The sequence below is a fragment of the Sphaerodactylus townsendi genome, linkage group LG16 (genome assembly GCF_021028975.2).
Source record: "Sphaerodactylus townsendi isolate TG3544 linkage group LG16, MPM_Stown_v2.3, whole genome shotgun sequence".
NCBI lineage: Eukaryota > Metazoa > Chordata > Lepidosauria > Squamata > Sphaerodactylidae > Sphaerodactylus > Sphaerodactylus townsendi.
This window is the reverse complement of record NC_059440.1, coordinates 31,091,631-31,116,827: the sequence shown is the minus strand read 5'-3', so window position 1 is coordinate 31,116,827 and position 25,197 is coordinate 31,091,631. Positions and strand designations below refer to the sequence as shown.

The following is a 25,197-nucleotide window of genomic DNA, read 5'->3' as shown; positions in this document are numbered from 1 at the left end:
TGCATTGTCCTATACACAACCATCCTCCTCGTGCGCACATGCGTATCTGCGTGGGGAGACGTGGATGTGCACACCTGCGTATTTGTGCGGGGAGATGTGGATGTGCACTCACCCACGTCTCCCCGCCCAAATGCGCATGTGCGCACATCCACGACTCCCCACGCAGATACGCATGTGCGCACATCCACGTCTCCCCATGCAAATACGCATGTGCGCACATCCACGTCTCCCCGCGCAGAGGCGCAGGTACACACATCCACGTCTCCCCGCACAGATAAGCAGGTGCGCTCATCCATGTCTCCCTGCGCAGGTCCGCACATGGTCACATCCACATCTCCCTGCAAGTCCGCACATTCACATCTCCCTGTGCAGATTCGCAGATGCGCACATGCACATCACCCTGTGCAGATGCACCCCACAGATCATCTCGCTAGCAGAGGCCCCCTTTTTCGAGTGGAAGGAACGCAAGAAGAGAGGAAACATCTCACCATCAGAACTAATCCACTGGATCCAACAACTCCCACTTTCAGTGTTGAAAGTCTGGCAAATTGGAGGAAGCCAATGTGGTCATTTCTGTTTCTCTCTGTTCCCTTGTTCCTGATCCGTCTCCATGTTGCAGTGGTGGTGAACATGGCTGCGGGAAGCCAGCAGCACCAAAAGCCCAGGAGGAGGGGGATGAGGCCACTGGAGACCGAAGAGCCGCTTGAATGTGTGGGCCGGCAGCTGACTGAGCCAGGGAAGTTTGCTTATGCGGCTCTCTGTGCCATATCGCTGGCGTCGCTGTTTCCCGAACCAGAAGACAGGTAAATATTTTCTTGCTGAAAAAGTCACAGAGGCAGTGTGCTAATTCAGCATGGTGTAGTGGTTAAGAGCAGGTGCACTCTAATCTGGAGAACCGGGTTTGATTCCCCACTCTGCCACTTGAGCTGTGGAGGCTTATCTGGGGAACCAGATTAGCTTGTGCACTCCAACACATGCCAGCTGGGTGACCTTGGGCAAGTCACAGTTCTTCGGAGCTCTCTCAGCCCCACCCACCTCACAGGGTGTTTGTTGTGGGGGTGGGGAGGGAAAGGAGATTGTAAGCCGGGCCCCTTTGAGTCTCCTTACAGGAGAGAAAGGGGGGATATAAATCCAAACTCTTCTTCTAATTCATTTGTAGTCCCCAGAGGGCATCCAAATGGGGGATAGGTCAGACTCTTGGATTTATAAGGACTACATTTTTGGGTAAAAATGGATTCGGGAAAGGATCCATCAGAAAAAAGAAGCTACAGAGAGTTCAGGTTTCCTTTTGATTTAGGTCAGGAGTCTCCAACTTGATGCCCATGAGTAAAATTGGGTCCACCAACACCATTCCCAGGGCACACCAGGTGCTTTTTAAAAGTGGGAGGAGCTAGGTGGGGCATTTGTCCAGCAAGGCTTTTGATTGGCCATGCAGATTAAAAGGCATCTTGCAAACAGACTTTCTGCTTAAAATGTCAAAGAATTACCATTAGAGTTATATGCAAACTTTCTCCCTGATGTTTTGTGGTTGGTTCCTCCTCCTGTGGCACCCATTCTGTGGCTGAGTTCACTGCCTTGTGTCGAAATTCCAAAGGTGCCCACAGGCTCAAAAATACTGGGGATCCCCCATCTATTTTTTTAAAAAAGTTGAGATAATTTCCGTAGCTTGGTCTGCAATCTGGGGTCTTATGTAGCAGTACAAATTATCACCTCTGCATGGCCAATTAAGGGCTCTAAGGTTGCAAGTGTGGGGAACAACCTCAGTTCCAGTGGTGGGATCCGAAAGTTTTAGTAACAGGTTCCCATGGTGGTGGGATTCAAACTGTGGTGTAACGCCAATGGGGCAGGGCAGGGCACGCAGGTACGGCGAGTGCGTGGCCGGGCATTCGAGGGGCGAGGAGGCATTCCTGGGCGGGGCTGCTGGCAGGGACGCCACAAGCTGCTGCGGCTGGTCCTTGGTGAGGGAAACTAAATGCACACGAGGCGCAGGCTGCCCTTGCACGCTTGGTGCACCTCCTGCTAGAGCTAGCTTCAAGTTCTATGTGCTTGTAGCTTACTGCTGAGAGGAGGGAGGCGTGAATCTAGGAGGCAAAAAAAATCAAGTGGCAAAATCACCAATTAGTAACCCCCTCTCAGCGCACACAAATAATTAGTAACCTACTCTCAGGAACCTGTGAGAACCTGCTGGATCCCATCTCTGCCCAGTTCCCCTCTTACCATTGGCCTCTTTGAAGCCCCTACAGGACAGAAGTCATCAGGAGCCTTGTCCAGTGGTTGGAGCTCTCGGAAGCCGTCTTGCCTGCCATGCTGGCACTTGCAGGTGGCTTGGGAGGCGAGGGGACAGACACTTTTGTCCAGATCCTCTTGAGGGAGCCTGCCTTGAATGAGAACCCTGAGGTCATCACGCAGGTGAGGTGGTTTTCCTTTTCCGGGTTGGCCTGCAGACCTACATGTGGGAGTTGGTCTATTTTCAGACAACCAAAAGAGGGGAATAAACTTAACCCTACAAAACGAGAACGAAGTATCTAAAAGATCAAGAAATTATAATGTATGTATATTGTGGGCCTTTCTACATATAATCTACAAACAGTCACTTTCGTTCATCCTTACATCCACCCTGCAAGGTCAGCCTGTGTTACAATTCACAGCCAAGCCAAGATTTGAACCAGGAGAATTTCCTGGATTGCTGCTTGTTTTCTAAAGTCACTTCTGCTACAGCAGGCGTATTCAGCAGCTATTACCTATATAGCTAAATGGATCTTCCATATTCAGAGGCAGGATACCTCAGACACAGTATTGATGGTTGTTGCCATTAAACACTGTTTGCTTGCTTGCTTCCTGGAGGCCTCTGAGAAGCTGCAGTTTCGTGCCCAGGAGCCTCTGGCGAGAGGGGTGTGCTGTTTACTATTTTTTCATCCTAATTTTCTTTTAGGATCTTGTGGCCTTTTCTCTGAAGGAGGGTAAGCTGTGCTGTTCTGTTTGGGTGTTTTTTTGAGATGTGGCTGGAACATCAAAAGAGCTTTGTTGGATGAGATCATGTGGTCCAACATCCTAATTGTTACAGCGGCCAACCAGACATTCGCAGGCAAGGACACAGAGAGGCTAAAGCTTCCCCCGCTCTTTGTCCTCACCCCAGCAAGGGGTTTTCAGAGGAACCCAGCCTGCAAGCATTGAGGTTTCACTTAATCGCTGTGGCTGACAGCTGTAGATGGACCTCTCTGTGAATTGTCTCATTCCCCCTTAAAAGTCATTTAAGCCAGTGAGCATTAAATCTGCCTTTGGCCGATTTGGAGGGTTATGGTTAGAGGCAGTGGTGGGATCCAAAAATTTTAGTAACAGGTTCCCATGGTGGTGGGATTCAAACTGTGGCGTAACGCCAATGGGGCTGGGTGGGCACGACGGGGGCATGGTCGGGCATTCCGGGGGCAGGGCATCCCTGGGTGGGGCTGTGGCAAGGACACAGCCGCTGCGCCCGTCCTTGAGCGGGAAACGAATGCACACAGGCGCAGGCTGCCACGCAAGCTGGTGCACCTCCTGCTAGACTGCTTCAAGTTCTGCGCGCTACTGCTGAGAGGAGGGGCGTAACTAAGGCAAAAATCATGTGGCAAAATCACCCATTAGTAACCCCCTCTCGGCACACACAAATAATTAGTAACCTACTCTCGGGAACCTGTGAGAACCTGCTGGATCCCACCTCTGGTTAGAGGGTTAGGGTTAGAGGGTTAAGGTTAGCCGTGAGTTCCATGGGCTAATGATCCACTGAGTGCAGGAGGGCAAACTAAGCTACACTAGTTATTCCTCCAATTGTGCTGCAGGCAGCTACGACGCCCGGGCGCGGGTGCTCCTTGCTCATGTCACGCGTCTGCTGCAGATTCCTGTGGTGGAGCTGGAGGCCTCAGAGGACCTTCTCCTGGAATACCTGAATGAAGAAGTAGAAGAAGAATCTGAGTAAGGCTCTTCCTCCAGAGTTGTTTTTGATATACATTCACGTCTCTCTGTGTATGAAGGGTTGGATCCATTGCAATAGCAGAAGAAATCCTTTGGCCGGAGGAAAGCGCCCTGACTCACACGGTCCAACCTGTAATATGGATAGCTAGATGGGTGGGTAGATAATATGCATGTAGATAGTTGTAGAATATCTCATTTTCTCATGATGTTGCAGTGCAGTACCACCAATGGCGACCTTAGGATAGCACCCACAGCGTTTTCCCAGGCCGGGTATGTGTGTTCAAGGTCATCCATCTCTTTTCTGCCCCCTACCTGCCATCCTCCAAAAAGCTCTGGGTGGTCCATGTTGTTCTCTTCCCTCTTCTATATTCTCCTCACAACCCTGCGAGGTTGCTGACCAGAGTTCTCCCAGGGAGCCAAAGCCCTGCCTGGCAACCACAAATGAGGATGTCCATTGGCTTGAATTGCTGGACATGACCTTTAGAAACCCGCTCCTTTTCAACCCCCATCTACAAAAATGGGAGTGAAGGAACTGACTTGCCTTTTAAGGCGTTGTCAGGACTCCAGCCAGAGGCAGTGTGTGAAATACACAACAGAGTCTGCTATTTGGGGTGGGGTCCATCTTGCAGACGTTTAAAGCCCCTGTGCTTGCTCGGGAGCAAGTTGATGGCAACCCTTGAACTTTTGCCGAGTCCCCCATGAGTCAGGCATGCAGGGCGTTCACTCAAATAAATAGTTTCGTGTATTGTTGTAAGGATTTAATTGCGCCGTTGATAAACAGACGGTACTTATTAAAACATTTGCTGTTTTTATTGCACAACCCGCTGACCTTGTGGAACGCCTCTTCTGGGTAAGTTGTCTGTGCTGCGGTTCTTACCGGTTCACCATCAGCCAATTTTGTTGTGTGAACCAAAGAGGAAATCTGTTGCTGTAAAGTGGACTTTGTGGTGTGTTTTGTGTGCATGTTGACGGGCTCATTGCATGCTTTGTGTGCTGGTGATACTAGGCAAAGAGAGTTTGGTTAAGTTGCAGGAGAGAGAATCACTTAAGAACATAAGAAAGAGATATAAGAGATATAAAGATATAAAGAGGCATAAGAAATATACTTGAGAGGTATATTTACAGTTAAGCGAAAAATGAGAACAAAGCCCCGTTGGTTACATTTCTTAGGAGAGTGAATTAAGGGTGGGAGAGAAGTGGAGAGAAATCTCTTTATCTCACTACCTTTGCCTTTAGTTGCCTATCAAATGGGAACTGATTCTCCTATCAGTCTGAAATTTGGCCCTTGGAACGAGGACACTCCAAACAGAAGGGGGAAACAGAGGGGGTCTAAGACAGAATGTTAACCATTATGGGATTTTTGCTGCCCTGTTGTTTCAACTAAAAAATGCTTGCTTTTGCCCTCAACCCCCCCACCCCCCGTTTTTATTTCATTTCATTTTGCTTTTTCTTGTGCTGGATTTTTCCTGCTTACACAATTCTGTTATTTTTTTCATGAGAAAAAAAAAGGACAAAACCTTTGGACAGCCCGAGCGGGTTAGTCTAGGCTAGCGCTATCTTGTAAGATCTTGGAAGCTAAGTAGGGTCAACCTTGACACGTATTTGGATGGGAGACCCCCCCAAGGAATACCAGGGCTGTGACGCAGAGGCAATCAATGGCAAACCACCTCTGAGCGTCCCTTGCCTTAAAACACCACTAGGGGCCGCTATAAGTCAGTTGTGACCTGAGAGCAGAAAAGAAAAGAGAATTCCTCTAAAAATCTGCACTGACTCTTCCCTTCCCCCCCCCCCCCAATGTGGCTCCCCCCAGAACGGCAGAGGCATCACGGAAGAAGAAGGAGAGACGGAAACGGCTAAAGAGGTACCTGCTGATTGGCTTGGCCACTGTCGGAGGTGGAACAGTGATAGGTAAGTGTGGCCTTCTCTGCTGGGTCGTCGCTGTGCTGGTCACTTTTTTTAATTTAGGGGACTCAAATTTGCTTTTCCGCCCTGCTGAGGCCTCCAAGTGAATGCAGAAGCATTCGAGCCAGTGTGGGGCTTGGACTAAGGTTTGGGGGGCTCTGAGGTTCAGACCTTAGCTTAGACACGTGGGGCATCTTAAGTTGAGAGAGGAAAAGGCTAACCCACTTCTGGGGGGTGTTGCCATGGTGGGATGGAGTGGAAGTCCAGCATCGTGACCCATGGCTCCTTGGCTGAAGGGCGAGAGAAAGAGGCAGTATCTTGATCAGAAAGCACTCAAGGGAAAAGCATGCCGGCATTACCTTGTCCACAGGTCCAAGGAGACAAACCTGGCTAATCTCTGTCGTGCCTGAAGGTGAAAAGTCTTAATGGTCCATGGTCCCAGACTGGAGGTTATCTCCTCAGCCCAGAGTGGCCAAGCTCTGTAAACTCAGCTCCCTCTTGGGTAGCTGTAATAAACCTGTTGCTTCGTCGGGCTTCTTAGTTGTGGATCACGTTCTCTCAGGCACTGAGTTACAAGGGGATTAGTCATATTGATGGTGGAAAGGTACTTCAGTCAAGCCTCCATGTTCAGGAGCAGTGTGGCTCTTCTGTTCTTTTCCCGGACTTTCCAGGGGCACTCGAATAACCACAGGGGGTGACCGGGTGCCGGGGCAGACATAGCTTGGGTCTGGTCCAGCTGGCTGCTCTTACATACTGATGTATGTACATACTGAGCCCTTCGGGGGTAGGGCGGTTTATCAAATCGAATGAATGAATGAATGAATGAATGAATGAATGAATGAATGAATGAATGTTCCACAGGGTCTGAGTTGGGCCAGAGTTTGAGACACCCTCTTCCCATTTAGGGCTGACTGGGGGGCTTGCTGCCCCTCTGGTGGCGGCCGGAGCAGCAACCATTATCGGAAGTGCTGGGGCGGCCGCTCTGGGCTCAGTGGCTGGGATTGCGGTCATGGCGTCTCTGTTTGGTGCTGCTGGAGCCGGACTCACAGGTAAGCTACGGCCCCTGAGACTCTGGATACAGGGCCAGAGACTGAACTATGCACTGTAAGGATAGACCGGGGAGGGGAAAGCGATTGTGTGGGCCAAGGAGGCTAAATTTCACAATCCCTCCGTTTGGACTTGAAAATCCTCCTTTCAGTTTTGCTTCTCAACTGGGAAAGTGGAAAATGAAAAAAACAGCAATTCGGCATATACGAATGAACCGGCGTGGTGTAGCGGTTAGAAGAAGAAGAAGTTTGGATTTATATCCCCCCTTTCTCTCCTGCAGGAGACTCAAAGGGGCTTACAATCTCCTTGCCCTTCCCCCCTCACAACAAGGTGGGTGGGGCTGAGAGAACTCCGAGAAGCTGTGACTAGCCCAAGGTCACCCAGCTGGCGTGTGTGGGAGTGCACAGGCTAATCTGAATTCCCCAGATAAGCCTCCACAGCTCAGGCGGCAGAGCTGGGAATCAAACCCGGTTCCTCCAGATTAGATACACGAGCTCTTAACCTCCTACGCCACTGCTAGAGTGATGGAGACCCAGTTTCGAATCCTTGCTCTGCCATGGAGACTTCCTAGGGCAGTCACGCACTCTTAGCCTGACCTACTTCACAGGGTTGCTGTGTGGATAAAATGGGGAGAAAGGGAAGAGTGGAGAGCAAGAGTGGGATATAAAGGAAGTGAGGGGGAGGATCAGCGTAACGGCACCTGCTTTCCCTAAGAGCTCAGCATCCGTTCCCCTCACCTCAGTTCAGGGTTTGGGGTTTTTGTTTTTTTCAGGGTACAAGATGAAGAAGCGCGTCGGGGCAATTGAAGAGTTTGAGTTCCTCCCGTTAACGGAAGGGAAGCAGCTCCACGTCACCGTGGCTGTCACTGGCTGGCTGTCCACGGGGAAGTTCGGTAAGAGAAGGAAAGAAGGTGGACCTGCGTGGGCAGGTCTGCGAGGCATTGGACGACGGCAGGTTCTGAGAGGGGGAACACATCAAGAACTGGTAGATTTTCTTCTGCTGGCTCTCAAGGCTCAGCTTCATGTCCGGATAAGGCCGCAACCCTCCCAATGTCATGTGTGGTTTGGCCAGGAGAGGGCTGACCACAGGGCCTCCCCAAGACCTTCCTCTGGCCCATGGAACTGACCAGTGGTGGGATCCAAAAATTTTAGTAACAGGTTCCCATGGTGGTGGAATTCAAACTGTGGTGTAGCACCAATGGGGCTGGGCGGGGCACGATGAGGGCGTGGCCAGGCATTCCAGGGGCGGGGCATTCCTGGGCAGGGCTGTGGCAAGGACGCAGCCGCTGCGCCGGTCCTTGGGCGAGAAACGAATGCACGCAGGCGCAGGCTGCCACGCACGCCGGTGCACCTCCTGCTAGACTGCTTCAAGTTCTGCGCGCTACTGCTGAGAGGAGGGGCGTAACTAAGGCAAAAATCACGTGGCAAAATCACCAATTAGTAACCCCCTCTCGGCACACACAAATAATTAGTAACCTACTCTCGGGAACCTGTGAGAACCTGCTGGATTCCACCTCTGGAACTGACCACTGAAGTTCAGGGCAGCCACATTTGTTGTGATAAGCAGGGCTGGGCAAGGAGGAATGTGTGTTCACTTCACCACACTGTCAATAATATGGAGAACTGGGGGCTGGGGGTGTGTTCCTTGCACCCTGTGGGCTGACAGGTGCTCCGGTTTTCTTTGCCAGCTAGCAGATGGCCTTGACATTCTGTGACTCCTGGTGGGCAGTGAGCACGCTCCGACTTCTTCAGACAATTTGGGGTTTTCTTTTCTGTCTGTCTTTCAAAATCGGCTCCATATTTTTCTGCATACTTGCTCCCACCTCCCATATACTGGGCAGAACCCCCGGCCTCTTCTGCAAGAGGCTCCGTGACACTGTGCTGCTCATAGAGGCATTCCTATTTGCTATTGCAAGTGAATGAGGCTGGTTGGCACCATCACCCTGAACAGTTAGAATGTTTATGGTGCCTCTGTGACGCCGCCCAGTAGCTGGAGAGGGCAGGCTGACGGGCAGCCCTTTTTTGGTATCTGTCAAACTGGCAGCGTTCTGATGAGCTCACTGGGGCTTCCTGAGTTGCAGAGAGCTGAGCACACACAGTCCTATAAATGTGTTTCGTCCTGTCCTCTCCAGTCTCCAAAGTTCTTGCTCGTAACGGGGGATCTTCTCGCGACAAATGTGTCTCCATCCGCTGCTGCGGGGGCCTTTTGCAAACAGAGTGGGTGGGTGGCTGGCAGCTTTTCCCCTTCAAGAGCATCCTCTCCCTTGCAATGTGTTACCAAGACACCGCCGATGTGGTTTTTCTTTTCTTTTTTTTAAACAAGACCCGCTGTTTGCCTTTCACACCCATTTCCCAAGCTGTGACCCCTGTCAATCAAGTTTCTAGAACCTTCCAGGTCAAAGGGCGAAGTCACGAACACTTTCCCAGGTATCGAAATCCCACAGATCCAGGAACCTGCTTGCCGCAGTTGTCCTAAGAGTAATTCGCAACAGGACTTGGCAACATTCAGTGGCAGTGAATCATTCTCGTGGGATCTGGCGGTCTGGCGCACTGTCTGTCTTATTTATTTGCAATGCTTCTAGACCCTCTTCCTCTCCCAACAACAGTCATGGGGTGGGTTACAAAAACAGATTTAAAAGTACAGGAAAGCAACAGCGGAGCATCTCCAAATAATGCCAAATACCTGGCACTTGTCTCCATGTGCCTCTGGAAAGAAGAGTCCGGAAGAACATAGGTGGACTTTGCGTGGGGAACAGAATTGTAACTCTGGGGCCAGCGTGGAAAAAGTCCTCCCGCCTGTGCATAACAGTTGTACTTAGTTTCAGAGGGTAGCCCTGTTGGTCTGTAGTAGAACAGCTAGACTTGAGTCCAATAGTAGGGGTGGGTAGTGTGGTGGCCAAGTTTGCAGATGATACCAAATTATGTAGGGTGGTAAGAACCACAAAGGATTGCGAAGAGCTCCAAGCGGACCTTGATAAATTAGGTGAGTGGGCTAAGAAATGGCAAATGCAGTTCAATGTAGCTAAATGTAAAGTGATGCACATAGGGGCAAAAAATCCAAACTTCACATACACGCTACAGGGGTGAGTGCTATCAGTCACAGACCAGGAAAGGGATTTGGGCATCTTAGTTGATAGTTCCATGGGAATGTCAACTCAATGCATGGCAGCTGTGAAAAAGGCAAACTGGGGATAATTAGGAAAGGAGTTGATAATAAAACTGCAAGGATTGTCATGCCCTTATATAAAGCAGTGGTGCGACCGCACTTGGAGTACTGTGTTCAGTTCTGGTTGCCACATCTCAAAAAGGATATCGAAGAGATAGAAAAAGTGCAGAGAAGGGCAACGAGGATGATTGAAGGATTGGAGCACCTTCCTTATGAGGAGAGGCTGCAGTATTTGGGACTCTTTAGTTTGGAGAGGAGACGTCTGAGGGGATAGGATTGAAGTCTATAAAATTATGCATGGGGTAGAAAATGTTGACAGAGAGAAATTTTTCTCTCTTTCTCACAATACTAGAACCAGGGGGCATTCATTGAAAATGCTGGGGGGGAGAATTAGGACTAATAAAAGGAAACACTTCTTCACGCAACGTGTGATTGGTGTTTGTAATATGCTGCCACAGGAGGTGGTGATGGCCACTAACCTGGATAGCTTTAAAAAGGGCTTGGACAGATTTATGGAGGAGAAGTCGATGTATGGCTACCAATCTTGATCCTCCTTGATCTCAGATTGCAAATGCCTTAGCAGACCAGGTGCTCAGGAGCAGCAGCAGCAGCAGCAGAAGGCCATTGCTTTCACATCCTGCATGTGAGCTCCCAAAGGCACCTGGTGGGCCACTGCGAGTAGCAGAGTCCTGGACTAGATGGACTCTGGTCTGATCCAGCAGGCTAGTTCTTATGTTCTTATGTTCAATAGCACTTAGAAACCAGAAAGATTTTCAGGGCCTGAACTTTTGGGAACCAAAACTCTGTGAGGGCTGACTCTTGAAAGCTCATACCCTGAAAAAATTTGATTATCATGCTTCTGGACTAAATCTGCTTAGAGGACCAAACCTGGAGCAGAGTCTTTAGGGCGTATTGTAAATGGGGAGGAATGGCATTCCCATCAGAGAGTGCTGGACCAGGGAAGGTGGCTTTTGATACTATAGTGAGATCTTGCAGGGTTTTAAGGGTCAAAACCTGCAAGGAAAATACCAGATAGCCACTGCAAACACATTTTTAAAAGGTATGACGTTCTCTTGTTGACTAAATCTTGTCAGTGGGTTGGTGGGAGTGATTCTGACAATTGTGGCAGTCTAAGAATCTGATAGAGAATCAGCTGTGATCTTTGAGGTCACCGGTTCAAGTCTCGCCTCTACCAAGAACTCGCATGCCTTGGCTATTCCATGCTCTCAGCCTGCATCTGCAGCTGGGGTGTGATAATACTTGCCTTGTTTGTAAAGACTGCTGAGAGAATGTAGATGAAGCCCTTTGAATATTCACAAGGGCAGGATGAAAACGGTATATTGCAACTGTCATAACTCTGTGGCAAAAACAACCAAACTCTCGACAGCTGACATCAATGAACACAAGCTGCGGAAATTACAGAGCATAAGAAGTGTTGTGAATGTTCTTAAATACTTCATAGATGCAAAGTATGACATTATTAAATGGAAATGGGGAAGTGAGGCAGAGTTTGGCTCTGCTCTGCTTGGCTTCAAAGCTTTCTCCGTTCAGCTTTGAACATGATTCTGTTTTAAACATCACGGTTTCTTGCGTATTTCTTAGCTTCAAATATTTTAATTGCTAAATCTCAGTTAATATGGTTTTATAGTCCAGTGTTTGAATTCTTTCCATTATTTTCTTAGTTTGCTCAAATTTTTCCTTTTCCTTTAAGTCATCGCTATTAAAATCCATCTCATATTAGCCTTGCTGTTTCCCCAAATTATTGCTATAGGTATGTCAACCATATTATTTAGTCTGAAAAAAATCTTTTGTCAAAGGCTTTCATGGCTGGATTCAACTGGTTGTTGTGGGTTTTCCGGGCTGTGTGGCCGTGGTCTGGTAGATCTTGTTCCTAATGTTTCACCTGCATCTGTGGCTGCCAGCCACAGATCAGAGGTGGGATCCAGCAGGTTCTCACAGGTTCCCGAGAGTAGGTTACTAATTATTTATGTGTGCCGAGAGCGGGTTACTAATGGGTGATTTTGCCACGTGATTTTTGCCTTAGTTACGCCCCTCCTCTCAGCAGTAGAGCGCAGAACTTGAAGCAGTCTAGCAGGAGGTGCACTGGCGTGCGTGGCAGCCTGCACCTGCGTGCATTCGTTTCCTGCCCAAGGACCGGCGCAGCGGCTGCGTCCTTGCCACAGCCCTGCCCAGGAATGCCCCGCCCCTGGAATGCCTGACCACACCCCGTCGTGCCCCGCCCAGCCCCATTGGCGCTACGCCACAGTTTGAATCCCACCACCATGGGAACCTGTTATTAAAATTTTTGGATCCCACCACTGCCACAGATATAGGTGAAACATTAGGAACAAGGTCTACCAGACCACGGCCACACAGCCCAGAAAACCCATAACCACCACTTATAATTTTTATTATTTCTTCTTGTAATAAGAAGGTGTCGTTTAAATCTCCACCTTCCTCTTCTGCCTCTGTTCTGTTGCAAAGTTGCCATGAGTGGGTTTTAGTCTGCAAATGTCTTTGGATTTATGCACAACATTTTGTAGAGCCAGGATGGTGCTGGGTTTTAGAATGTAAAACTGGGACTGGAGAGTCCTGAATTTGAATGCTGCTGTGCTCGACGTACACCGGATAAATGTTCTCCTTGTCAGGCTAACGTGCCTCTCAAAGGGAGGGAATGAAAACGACCATTAATTATAATCATAGATCTTGTTCATTTTGCGCTTTCCTCTGTTTCTCCTAGGGAGTTTTACAGCTCCTTGGACCAGCTTGCTGCGTTCCAAAGAACAATACTGCCTAGCCTGGGAGTCCAAATACCTCATGGAACTGGGCAACACCCTCGACTCTCTGTTGAATGGATTAGTCAACATGGTGGCCCAGGAAGCCCTGAAATACACGGTCTTGGCAGGTAAGAATCTAAGAAATACCTTGCATATACAGGGCCGAGGGTCTGGAAACTGCAGTGTCTGTTGTCGTAGGAATCCTAATCTTGGAGCAGAATATCATAGAATCATAGAGCTGGAAGAGACCCCAAGGGCCATCAGGTCAAACCTCTTGCAATGCAAAATGCTCACAATCACGCCTTTTAAAAATTAACGGGCTTTTAATTTGCAGTCCGAGGATGCATCTATCGCAGGACACTTCTAAAACAATGTTTTCGCTTCTCTTGCTATTTGCTTAAATTTAAGTGGGAGTCTGACACTTGAATGTATGTTGTAAAAAAAAAAAGAGGACTGTTGCCTTTTTTCTCCGGAAAGCTAAAACCATCCCCTTTGATGAGCATGTACAATAAATTTTCTCTTCTTTTCTGAACCAAAGAGCCAGGTTGCTAGAGCTCACGAAGGATGGTGTAGAACAGTCTAACTAAAGGGGGAGGTTCAGTGCAGATGTTTGTCTGCGCTCGTGAACGCTTGATGCTGCCTTGCGCCAAATCTGAGCATCGGTCCCATCCAGATCAGTCTTGTCTGACTGGCAGAGACTGTTCCTGGGGTTAGGCAAAGGTCTTTTACCTCACCTGCTACCTGATCCTTTTGAACTAGCGAAGGTGGGGATTGAACCAGGTACTTTCTGCATGTCTAGCAGAGCCCCTCCCACACTCTGCAGACCTTGCTGTGTTTTGGGGGAGGGGAGGAGACGGCCTTGCCAGAGACCCTGAGTTGGGGATGGGATTGATCCTGGTTTGGCACTTTCCCCAATCAGGTGGTCCTGATTTGTTCTGTCTGCCGGCAGGTATTGTCACAGCCCTCACCTGGCCGGCTTCGCTGCTCACCGCTGCCAGTGTGATCGACAACCCCTGGGGAGTGTGTTTGCATCGCTCGGCTGAAGTAGGAAAGCACCTGGCTCAGATTCTGCTCAGCCGGCAGCAGGTAGGAGGAGATGCCTGAAGTCGGCCCAGTCTGATTCCAAAGCAGGACCCCTGTGGAAATCACCCCTGTGGGGCACTTCGGGGGGAACCTTTGGCTGGTCAGGTGGCAGAAGTGCCCAAGAGGAACCCTCACAAAGGGCCACCCATCTCCGGAAAGTCATAAGAACATAAGAACATAAGAACAAGCCAGCTACATCACACCAGAGTCCATCTAGTCCAGCTCTCTGCTACTCGCAGTGGCCCACCAGGTGCCTTTGGGAGCTCACATGCAGGATGTGAAAGCAATGGCCTTCTGCTGCTGCTGCTGCTCCTGAGCACCTGGTCTGCTAAGGCATTTGCAATCTGAGATCAAGGAGGATCAAGATTGGTAGCCAGAGATCGACTTCTCCTCCATAAATCTGTCCAAGCCCCTTTTAAAGCTATCCAGGTTAGTGGCCATCCCCACCTCCTGTGGCAGCATATTCCGAACACCAATCACACGTTGCGTGAAAAAATGTTTCCTTTTATTAGTCCTAATTCTTCCCCCCAGTATTTTCAATGGATGCCCCCTGGTTCTAGTATTGTGAGAAAGAGAGAAAAATGTCTCTCTGTCAACATTTTCTACCCCAGGCATAATTTTATAGACTTCAATCGTATCCCCCTCAGATGTCTCCTCTCCAAACACCAGTCTTCTGTCTGGTGAGGGCTTTGGGAATATAAGACAGGTGGGAGGTGTCGCCAAGTCACAGCCAACTCATGGTGACTTCTCAAGGGGTTTTCTAGGCACGGGGTGTTCAGAGGTGATTTGCCCCTCCCAGGCTCTGCGTGGCAACCTGGACTTTCTTGGTGGTCTCCGATCCAGGTGCTGCTTCCAAGATTCAAAATCATTGGACCCTCGAGGTCTAGGCCTAAGACTGTGGGCATTTCCTTGGTGCACATTTATATTCCATAAGGACTAGAAACTTGGTTAGTATAAGAATGCCGGGTGCCATGTTTTTCCTCCAGGGCAGGCGACCTGTGACTTTGATTGGCTTCAGCCTGGGTGCCAGAGTGATCTACTTCTGCCTCCAGGAGATGGCCAAGGAGAAAGGTAGGCGGGACCAGACGCTGCCGCTCCGCCTCCCTTCTTGTCTGTTTGATGGTAGCAGTTTTGTCTAACAGAAAAATAAACTTTAAGCAAGACTCCAATGACTTGATGCTGGTGCAGCTGGGTTGGCCAGATGGGCAGACTCCACATATGTTTGCCACCCTATCTGTAAAGCTACGTATTCTCTGAACCTCCTCTCCCAAACCCAGGAAATAAGCTTCCCACAGCATTACCAGCTTGCTTTCAAGGATTTATTTACAATCTTGAGGACTAGGAACTTTGCTGCTGCTTCCTCTTTCTCGACAAGAATGGAGGCTGTCAGCCTACGGATTTGCTGCGATCTCAAAGAACTGCAGCGCATACAAACGGAACGGGTGGGCCAGCCCTCTCCCCCAGTGTCTGTGAAAAGGGACTTTATTATTATTATTATTATTATTATTATTATTATTATTATTATTATTACTACTACTACTACTTAGGTTTATAGACTGCCCTCCCCCGAAGGGCTCAGGGCGGTGAACAGTATAAAAGAGCACAATCAGATTAAAATACAGTATAAATATAAGTTAAGATGGCTCTAATAAAAATAAACCTTACCCCATTAAAATGCAGCATTAATTAATTAATTAACTCAAGATGGCGCCTGCTATCAATTCCTACAGAAAATCCCAGAGGGGGTTGGTGGTAGGATCTTCATGATGTCAAAGAAAACGAGAAGGGAGGGAGGGGGCCCCTATCAACGGCTAGTCTCCTCAAAAGCCCGGTGGATCAGCTCAGTCTTGCAGGCCCTGCGGAACTCAACGAGATCCTGCAGGGCCCGGACAGCTGGAGGAAGGGCGTTCCACCAGGCGGGGGCCAGAGCTGTAAAGGCTCTGGCCCGGGTGGAGGCCAGCCGTATCATGGAGGGGCCAGGGATCACCAGTAAATTGGCCTCTGCCGAACGCAGAGACCGATTCGGGACATATGGGGTAAGATGGTCCCGCAGGTACGGAGGTCCCAGGCCGCGCAAGGCCTTAAAGGTTAACACCAACACCTTAAAAATGATTCGGTATTCAACTGGTAATTGGTAACTTTGGCCCCTGAGCTGGAGTCTTCCCCCTGCAAAGCAGAGCAACGTCAGTCTTGCAAGCCCTGTGGCCAAGTCTCCCTCGACATTTGCTTGTCAGCAGCACTTCCTGAACACTCTCCAGAGCTCCCCGGTCCCATACACGCCACCCCTTTAATTAAGGCCGTGGTGCGCACAAGTCTTGGCTGCTGTTTTCCGTAGCAGCAGTTCTGTGCCAGAGCCAAACAGCCCGCCATCTGTCATCTCACCACCAGCCGTGATCACCGGTATTAATAGTTCCTTTTCTAAATTGGTGTGGGGGGCGGGGGGGAGGTTTAGAGCTGTCATGTTCACCACGGAGAATGGTTGAATCATGATCGCAAAGGATGTTTTCTGAGGCTCGCCCTCCTCCTCGCCACAGAAACTGACGCTGGGGTAAAATGTCCAGATAGGAAAGGCTACAGTCCCCCCGCTAAAAAACCCTTCCGAGTCCAGATCGCTGCGTGAAAGGCAAACACCATTCGCTTCCTCTCCTTCACACTTCGGAAGAATGTTGGAAGAGTCCCGCTGGGTTGGACCACGTATCCCCCGATCCAGCATCCTGTTCCTTCCAGAGACCAAACCCTCCCCAGCCACTGTCATTCAAAGGTAGACTTCTGCTGAGCAGGAAGGCTCCATTTAGCTGTCATGATTAACGGCTAGCTACTTCATGAATTTACCTTTGGAAAGGATCTGAGCCAATTCCTTCACCATATCCTGTAGCAGAGATTTCTGTGTATTTGTTGCATGATACATTTCCACCTTTTCCCCCTCCTGAATCTTCCCTGTCTCAGCATCATGTATGTATTTATGGGTTGGCTGTTAAAGTTGCTTCCATTACAGGGTTTCCCAACCACTGCAGAGGAGGCCCGTTGAATCTCTGCACAAGTTTGTGCCTGCTTGCTCCCCACCAGGGATTCATACAGAGACACAGAGTGTGAGCCTCTTGGAAGGCACATAATCCTAACTCTTACACACTTGGAAAGGAATTGCTTGTGGACAGAAGAGCAAAGTTTAGTTTGGGGGGGAAATTTGGGAAGCGTTGTTCTGTGAGTAGCCATCGTCCTTTCCTTGCCCCACCTGTTTCTGCTTCTCACTCCAGCTTGGCGCTTGCTGCTCTGCAGGGACCAAAAGATGAAGGGATGATGCGGTTGCTAAGCAACCCTGGGCACCTCTCTCTTGCCATAGAAGCAGAAACATCCAGAAAGTGGGGGGGGGGGGGGTGTGCACACAGCCGGTTTGGTGGTGGGGGGGGTAAGTTTCAAAAACAAGTGAGCCAAAGGTCCAAATAAGATCCTACTAGAACCTCTCTCTGGAGTTCAGGTAATAAAAAAGGGATTCTGCTAAATTGAAGGTGGATAATTCAAATCTGCTTTCTGAATTCCTTGCAGGCAGCCGGCCTCTCCCAGCTCTCTTGAAGAATGCCGTGCAGCTTGCCAAAATTAGATCTTTCCAAATGAAACTCTTATCTCTCCTCGTCCATTTTCCTGCTTCTCCTTTCATGCTCCAGGAGAGATATGTGAGTCCCAAACACTACAAAACGCAGCCACCTGAAGCTAGGGCTCAGAATTCCTCCCACCACCACCCCCCACTTGATTAATTGTCGATTTTTAAAAAGCTGTACTTTGTTGCTTTGCTGATACAAAAGATTCCATAATTGGGGTGGGGTGGGGGGGAGGGGAGGTTGCGGTCAATTTAAGCAGCGCTGTTTGGACTGTCGGTAAAGTCTACGGCCAGCCTCCCTCCCCTCAGGCTGTTGCAAGAAGGGGGAAAATTGCTTTGCTTTTGACTCTAAACTCTGAAAACTGCTTTTGCTAGTGGCAAAAATCAATAAATAAATCAGGATTCATACAAAAGCAAATTCAGCTCCAGAGGGGATGGCTGGAAAACGGTGGCTAACGGTAAAGGGGAGCGGTGGGGAATCGTTGTTGTTGCCAGATCAATAGTGAAGCCACCGGCTGTTGTGTGGATAATGAAAGCTGGTTCGGTGGGACCCCTCGCAGACAAGGCTGGAGCCTCCAGCAACTCAAGGTCTCCCCAGGAATGCGGAAAAATATAACTTTTAAAATGAACCACAACCAATAGATCTCCCGAGGACTCACCTTGGGAATGGGGTGGGGGTGGGGGGTGGGATCGGATGAGGTGGGAGGGGGAATTTGGCCTGGAGGTGGAGGGGAAGGGTCCAGCGGAGAATTTCTGAATCATTAATCCCTCCTCCACGGCCCCTTCCACACATGCAGAAAAATGCACTTTCAAACCACAGAAAAATGCACTTTCAAACCACTTTCACAATTGATTGCAAGTGGATTTTGCTATTCCACACAGCTGCAAAGTGCATTGAAAATGGATTGAAAGTGCTTTATTCTGCATGTGTGGAAGGGGCCCACGACTCTTTTCCTGCCTTCAGCTTTCCCCAGCATTTTATCTTTTGACTCTTGTTTTCTCATAACATGACCAAAGTACGATAGCCTCAGTTTGGTCGTTTTAGCTTCTAGGGAGAGTTCCAGCTTCCTTCTCTCAGACTTCTTTTCTTTTTCCTCTTTCTACACCTGACTTTTTAAAAACAAGGATATCTTTGCTTGGGTTTAGGTGAGTGTGTGGGATGTGGTTGGCCATCATCCTTAAAAAGACCATTAACCAAATTTGTGGGAGTTAGATCCATAGAAACTGTTGATCTGTGATAACTAAATGGAGCCTCCTTGAACAGTGAGAGTGTATCTTGGAAAAAAATGAGGATGAAAAATTGTAGGCGTCTGAGCCATAGTGGCTTGCTTATGAGATTCCTGGAAGCATTTGGCTGACTGGGATACCAAGCAAGGTGGGCTGGACCCTGAGCCAGCCGAGCAGTTCTCATATTAAATCACCTGATCTTCTTTACCCTAGATAAGGGACCTATATCAATGTTGAGGGGGCACAGGGTTTGTCTGAGAACTTTGGAACAATTCTCATGAGTAAACCTTTGGCAGGACAGAATTATTAACAGTGGGAGGCAGGACAGTTGGGGCCGCAAAGTAATTTCTGGTTTTAGAAAAGGGAAATAGAGAACGTTGGCTTAAGACTCCTCAGCCAGGAATTGAGCTTCCCTTGAGCACGGGGCTGTGTGCAGCGGAGTTTTTTTCCACTCTTGAAAATAAGCCCATGCAGTTTACTGGATCACGACTGGTTTTCTCTAGCCTGCCTGCCCATGTTAGTTCCCTCGCTCCCCATTTCAAATAATTATCCATCTGCCAGTGAATTCTCAAGGAGTGGGGTCTTTCTGTCTTGTGTAGTCATGAGGACCGACAACTTAAAAATGCAAGCCTAGGTGGAATTAAGGCCATTTATGCAAAGGCTGTCCAGTTGCCAAGGTTCATAACCCTTCCAGTTAATTTTAATTTGGGGGGGGCCTCTCTTTTCAGACTGTAAAGGGATCATTGAAGATGTGGTCTTGCTGGGGGCACCCGTAGAAGGAGAAGCCAAGTCCTGGAAGCCGTTCACCAAGGTGGTTGCGGGCAAAATCATCAATGGCTATTGCAGGTCTGTACTCTCACTCTGGTCCAGCACAACTGGAGTTCCCCAAAATGGGGTGCTTGATGTTTGTCTTAGGCAGATATGGCTCTCAATGCACACCCCCCCCTTCCCAGCCCAGGTTTGTTGGGGACAATTAGAGGTTGGAGGACAACCTCTAGCACAGTGATGGCGAACCTTTTCGAGGCCAAGTGCCCAAATGGCAACCCAAGACTCACTTATTTATCGCAAAATGCCAACATGGCAATTTAACCTGAATACTGAGGTTTTAGTTTAGAAAAAACGGTTGTCTCCGAGGCGTGAGTTACTCGGGAGTAAGCTTGGTGGTAGTTGGTGGCTTTGCTTTGAAGCTACTGTGCAACTCTTCCAATGGGGTGAATCATGACCCTAGGAGGGTTTACTCAGAAGCCAGCCCCATTGCCAGCAACTGAGCTTACTCCCAGGTAAAGGATCATGCTTTAGTTCTTCGCATGAAAATCAGTGGGGTTTAACAGCGCTTAACAGGGTTACCTACACTTCTTCCCCAAAACTAGGTCTTAGGTTTAATGCTAATAATCGAGCCCAGGAGCCCAGGCCAGCCTAGATGTGTGGGGGACGGGCAACTCTGTGCATGCCCACAGAGAGGGCTCTGAGTGCCACCTCTGACACCCGTGCCATAGGTTCGCCACCACTGCCCTAGCACAACACTGCTGTCACTTCCCCTAGATAAGTCTCAGTGTTTGTTTTTTGGTCAAGATGGAATCCTTCATGCTTTCTCATCCACCTCAGTGGCAACAGAAATGTACACCCTGTGCCCCTGCTCTGCCCTGTCTCTTGCGTATCCTCCTGGCTGCGCAAGAGGATTGTGACTGCCACACTGATTTGAAAACAATATTAATTTTAAATTATGAATTTAAAAGGGTTTTCAAGGTGGCCCCAAGCCAATCCTGTACTTCATGAAGGTAGTTTCAGGAAATCCCCAGAGAACAGGGCTACAAATATCTATGAAGCTACAAGTGAAACCTCCATATCCACAGGCAGTGTACTTCTGAATACCAGATGCTAGAGAGAAACGAGGGGGAAAGACCACAACAGCCACAGACAGTGCTGGACTAGATGGATCTTGGACTCTTCTAATGTTTTAATTGACTCTAATAGTTTGGAATTGATCCTCCAAGTTCACTAGAAGTATACCCCAGATGACAGGGACAAACAGTAGGGAGGGTCGATTCCTGTAGGCCCTGCTAGCAAGTTTCCCAGGACTGTGCCTTCTTTGGGCTTAGACAGACCTCGGGTTAACACCCTCCAGGCTTTTATGCTGAAGCAGTGGTGTAGTGGTTAAGAGCAGGTGCGCTCTAATCTGGAGAACTGGGTTTAGATTCCCCACTCCTCCACCTGAGTGGCAGAGGCTTATCTGGTGAACCAGTTGTGTTTCTGCACTCCTGCATTCCTGCTGAGTGACCTTGGGCTAGTCACAGTTCTTCAGAACTCTCTCAGCCCACTCACAGGTTGTTGGTTGTAGGGGTTGGGGAAAGGGAAAGGAGATTGTAAGCCCGTTTGAGTCGCCTACAGGAGAGAAAGGAGCAGCGTATAAATCCAAACTCTTCTACTTTTTCCTTTGGTCACCTTTCTCTGGTAACACACTTAGCATTCTTGGCCTCTTTTTCTTCCAGAGGGGACTGGTTGCTCAGTTTTGTCTACCGGACGTCCTCCATTCAACTCAACATCGCGGGGCTCCAGCCAGTGAACCTGGAGGACAGGAGGATGGTGAATGTGGATCTCTCTTCCGTGGTAAGTGGTGCCCCCTCCTGGTTCAGGCAGGGTTGGCTGCGAAGGGCATCTCCGAAGGTTCAGAGTCTGGGACGGGGGGGGGGGGGGGCTGCCAGAGGGATGCTTGGTCCATGTTCTCTCCACAGGAAATAGGGGGGGTCACCCCAAAGGTTCCCCCCACCTCTCAAACCACCAGCGTGGTGTATCCCAACTTGCCCGTTCCCTGTCCACCCCCCACACCTCTTTGGTGTCCCTGATTTTATCGTCCTTTTCCTGGTTTGATCCTCTGCTGGTTCTTCTCTTGAGGGATCACACTGCCTCTTTAAAATCCAGATTGAGCTGGTTAATAAAGGGCTGCCCCCCCCCCCCCCCAACACACGTAGCCACCCCTTAACACCCTTGAAAGATCACTGCAGGCATCTGAAGAGTCGGCCCCTGATGGATCCGTTTAATTAAACTTCCATAATCTCTTCCACACCAAAGAAACCCATCGGGCCGTCTGGGATGACGCCAGCTACAGATGGCCTTCGTAAGTCACAGATCGTGTTTTGTGCCAAGTGCGGAGCGTCTCTAAATGTCAACCCGTTCCCATGATTCTTTGTAGCTGGCATATGACTTTCCCCCCACGCCACCTCAGCTGTCAGGCTGAGTCCTGTCCAGGTTTCTTGGCTTCCATCTTGAAGATGAGGAAGAAGAAGAGCTTGGATGTATACCCCGCCTTTCTCTCCTGTGAGGGGACTCAAGGTGACTTACAAGCTCCTTTCCCTTCCTTTCCCCACAATGGAGTCTCCTTATGAGAGAGAAAGGGGGGATATAAATCCAACTCTTCTTCTTCTCCAGGAGCAGCAGTGGCGTAGGAGGTTAAGAGCTCATGTATCTAATCTGGAGGAACTAGGTTTGATTCCCAGCTCTGCTGCTTGAGCTGTGGAGGCTTATCTGGGGAATTCAGATTAGCCTGTACACTCCCACACATGCCAGCTGGGTGACCTTGGGCAAATCACAGCTTCTCGGAGCTCTCTCAGCCCCACCCACCTCACAGGGTGTTTGTTGTGAGGGGGGAAGGGCAAGGAGATTGTAAGCCCCTTTGAGTCTCCTGCAGGAGAGAAAGGGGGGGGATATAAATCCAAAACTCTTCTCTCTTCTTCTTCTTCTCTGGACTCCTTTGCTGCCTTGATGCTCCCTGTCTTGATAAACCTTTGGGGCTGTTTTTGCAGGTGAGTGGCCACTTGGACTACATGAGGCAGATGGACACAATCCTAAAGGCTGTGGGCGTCAAAACCAAGGAATTCTGCCCGGAGAAAGAGGGAACTCTCACTGGTCTTTCCACCAAGGTCTCAGAAAGTCCGGAGCTGGCACAGCACAACGACGCTCCCGCAGAGTTGCTGGCACAAGAGGAGGCTGAGGATGTTGTGCAGGATGCCCGCTGGTTATGGGATCCAGTTTCGAATTGTGACTTAGGTCCGCAGGACTCGTCACCAGGGCTGGATGCTGAACTAAGAGAGAACTCACAAGCCCAAGAGCAGCAGAACCAACTTGGGGGAGAAAAACCTTTCCTCACTGACACTTCATGCTCTTCTGATCATTCTCAGATAACTGGTCAGGTTGCCTGCGCTACCCATCCTCTTTCCCCATCATCCAGATAACATTTGATACAGCCACAGCATGATGGTAACTGTAGTCTTGGCATGGACTGTTCCAAACAGCAATTCATTGCCACCACATTGCAGAAACTTCCGGAATGCCTTGCCTGGGGCATGATAACACATTTTTGTGCAGGATCAGGTCACCTGCTTAGGTTGGCCTTCCACCCCCAGCAGTTTGCTGATTCTGAGAAGGTTGTGAAGCGGGTCAGGATGTGGCCACCATCCCCTGGAAATGAGAAGCGTCTTGCACCTGAACCTAAGGGCTCCACAGTCCACGACTGCGCTTAATCCGTTAAAAAGTAATTTCAGCCTACTGGTTATTGCCATAACTTATGGCAGTCAATTCCATAAGTTAATTGCATATTCTGTACTTTTGTCAATGCCAAAACTTCTGTAAGGCAGCTACATTGGATGTCTGAATTATACTATTAATAGAGACAGAGGGGGAAATAGAGGTTTTCTTCTTGTGTGTCCTAATAGCTGCTGAAATCTACACTGGTTACTGACAAGACTCCTTGTGGCAATGAATCCCCGCAATTTTAAGTTCGGTGCACCTTTCGAAGACTTTGTGGCAGAGAAAAAAGAGAATGCGGGCACTGGAGACTTAAAGAAGTCTGGGTAAAAAAGAAAATATATTTATTTTCAAATCTGCAGGCTAAGAAGAATCAGTGGAGACATGACAGGCAGCATTAGAAAAGGGTGGGAGTATTTCAGGTTCCAGCAGGCTGCAGGCACCCCGGACTATTTCTCTGAAGACTCCCTTCCTGGTTTTTTAGACAGCTGATTCCAGAACTTAGGCCAAGATCCACAAAGAAGGCCACCAGTACAGGTTTCAGTTTGGCTTGCAAGGGAGGACAGGACATGCTTTCCCCTGCAAAGAGCTTCCTCCTGTAACCCCTGCAGGAGGCGCCTAGGAACATTCAGAAACATTCAATTGGACTTTGAGAGCAGATGAGTGAAGGGCAGAGGTGGGATCCAGCAGGTTCTCACAGGTTCCCGAGAGTAGGTTACTAATTATTTGTGTGTGCCGAGAGGGGGTTACTAATGGGTGATTTTGCCACGTGATTTTTGCCTTAGTTACGCCCCTCCTCTCAGCAGTAGCGCGCAGAACTTGAAGCAGTCTAGCAGGAGGTGCACCGGCGTGCGTGGCAGCCTGCGCCTGCGTGCATTCGTTTCCCGCCCAAGGACCGGCGCAGCGGCTGCGTCCTTGCCACAGCCCTGCCCAGGAATGCCCCACCCAGGAATGCCCGGCCACGCCCCATCATGCCCCGCCCAGCCCCATTGGCGCTACGCCACAGTTTGAATTCCACCACCATGGGAACCTGTTACTAAAATTTTTGGATCCCACCACTGGTGAAGGGGCTGTTTTCTCACCCAGCGTAGCCACATTACTTGAATTGTGAATCTGAAGAAAATTGTTTTAATGTCACAGGCTTAACAAATAATGATGCAGAAGTCATTCCGATCTCCCATCGGTCCCATTTTTCAAAGCCAGGGGTTCATTAGCAGTCAGTTCCTTCCACCACCACTGTACCCAATGGATTGAGACCGTCCCTTGGGGGCTTAGCTCCCGTTTGTTCAGATCCGTTTTCCCACCATTCTGCACTCACAGAACTCGCTTGTTCCTTCTTTTAACAAGAGGAGGAACCAGGTTGTCAGAAGCATTAGGTATTTTTCCCCCTCGGAAGGAAAACAGGCATCCTTTTGCAATTAATGTGTTAAGGAACTATGAAATAGCAGCAGGAACTGTGAGCGTATTCAAGAAACCACGTATGACTTCCTGTTCAGAAACAAAACAATCCATATTTGTAGCCTACAGTTTTGGCCTTAAATGCTGAGGGTTTGTGTGAGGCAGAAAGTGGGAATATAGTAGCAATCTGGATCAGCGTGTGCTTTCCCCCAGGAAGCAAAGGGAGAGAGAAAAATAGACTCCTCTTTGCAGCGACAAGCAAGCTCTCCTTAATTCCTTCCGGCCTGCTGCTAGCCTCTCCTATCCCTCCCCTCTGTGCTTTGTGGTCAGATGTTCCCCTCTTCCCATTTCCTGCAAATCCTACCCTGTTCTGATCTGTTCTTGTGGCACACTTCTGTAAACAGGGATACACATCTGAGAATTGCTCCGTGCTCAGTCACGCGTCTGCCTTATCTCCGCCCGCTTAAGCTTACCCACGAGCCCTTCAGGTTTTACAGCATCCAGGCAAAAGTCCATCGTTGCCCCACATAGTAT

General features: G+C 49.3%; 1 protein-coding gene across 4 annotated transcripts in view; it reads left to right on the top strand.

Moving 5' to 3' along the window:
• Positions 1 to 23,423, top strand: part of TMCO4 (transmembrane and coiled-coil domains 4) — a 31,405-nt gene extending 7,982 nt beyond the window's left edge. For 2 of the 4 annotated variants that reach the window (XM_048519264.1, XM_048519265.1), the window contains exons 2-14: positions 620 to 803; positions 2,235 to 2,409; positions 2,933 to 2,960; positions 3,816 to 3,948; positions 5,759 to 5,856; positions 6,756 to 6,899; positions 7,670 to 7,789; positions 12,803 to 12,967; positions 13,789 to 13,925; positions 14,909 to 14,993; positions 19,473 to 19,590; positions 21,234 to 21,351; positions 22,545 to 23,423. In XM_048519264.1, the coding sequence (XP_048375221.1) occupies positions 631 to 803; positions 2,235 to 2,409; positions 2,933 to 2,960; positions 3,816 to 3,948; positions 5,759 to 5,856; positions 6,756 to 6,899; positions 7,670 to 7,789; positions 12,803 to 12,967; positions 13,789 to 13,925; positions 14,909 to 14,993; positions 19,473 to 19,590; positions 21,234 to 21,351; positions 22,545 to 22,973 (1,923 nt within the window). In that variant the 5' untranslated portion in view covers positions 620 to 630 and the 3' untranslated portion in view covers positions 22,974 to 23,423. The other 2 variants (XM_048519266.1, XM_048519267.1) reach the window with 2 other exon arrangements.
• The last annotated feature ends 1,774 nt before the right edge of the window (positions 23,424 to 25,197 follow it).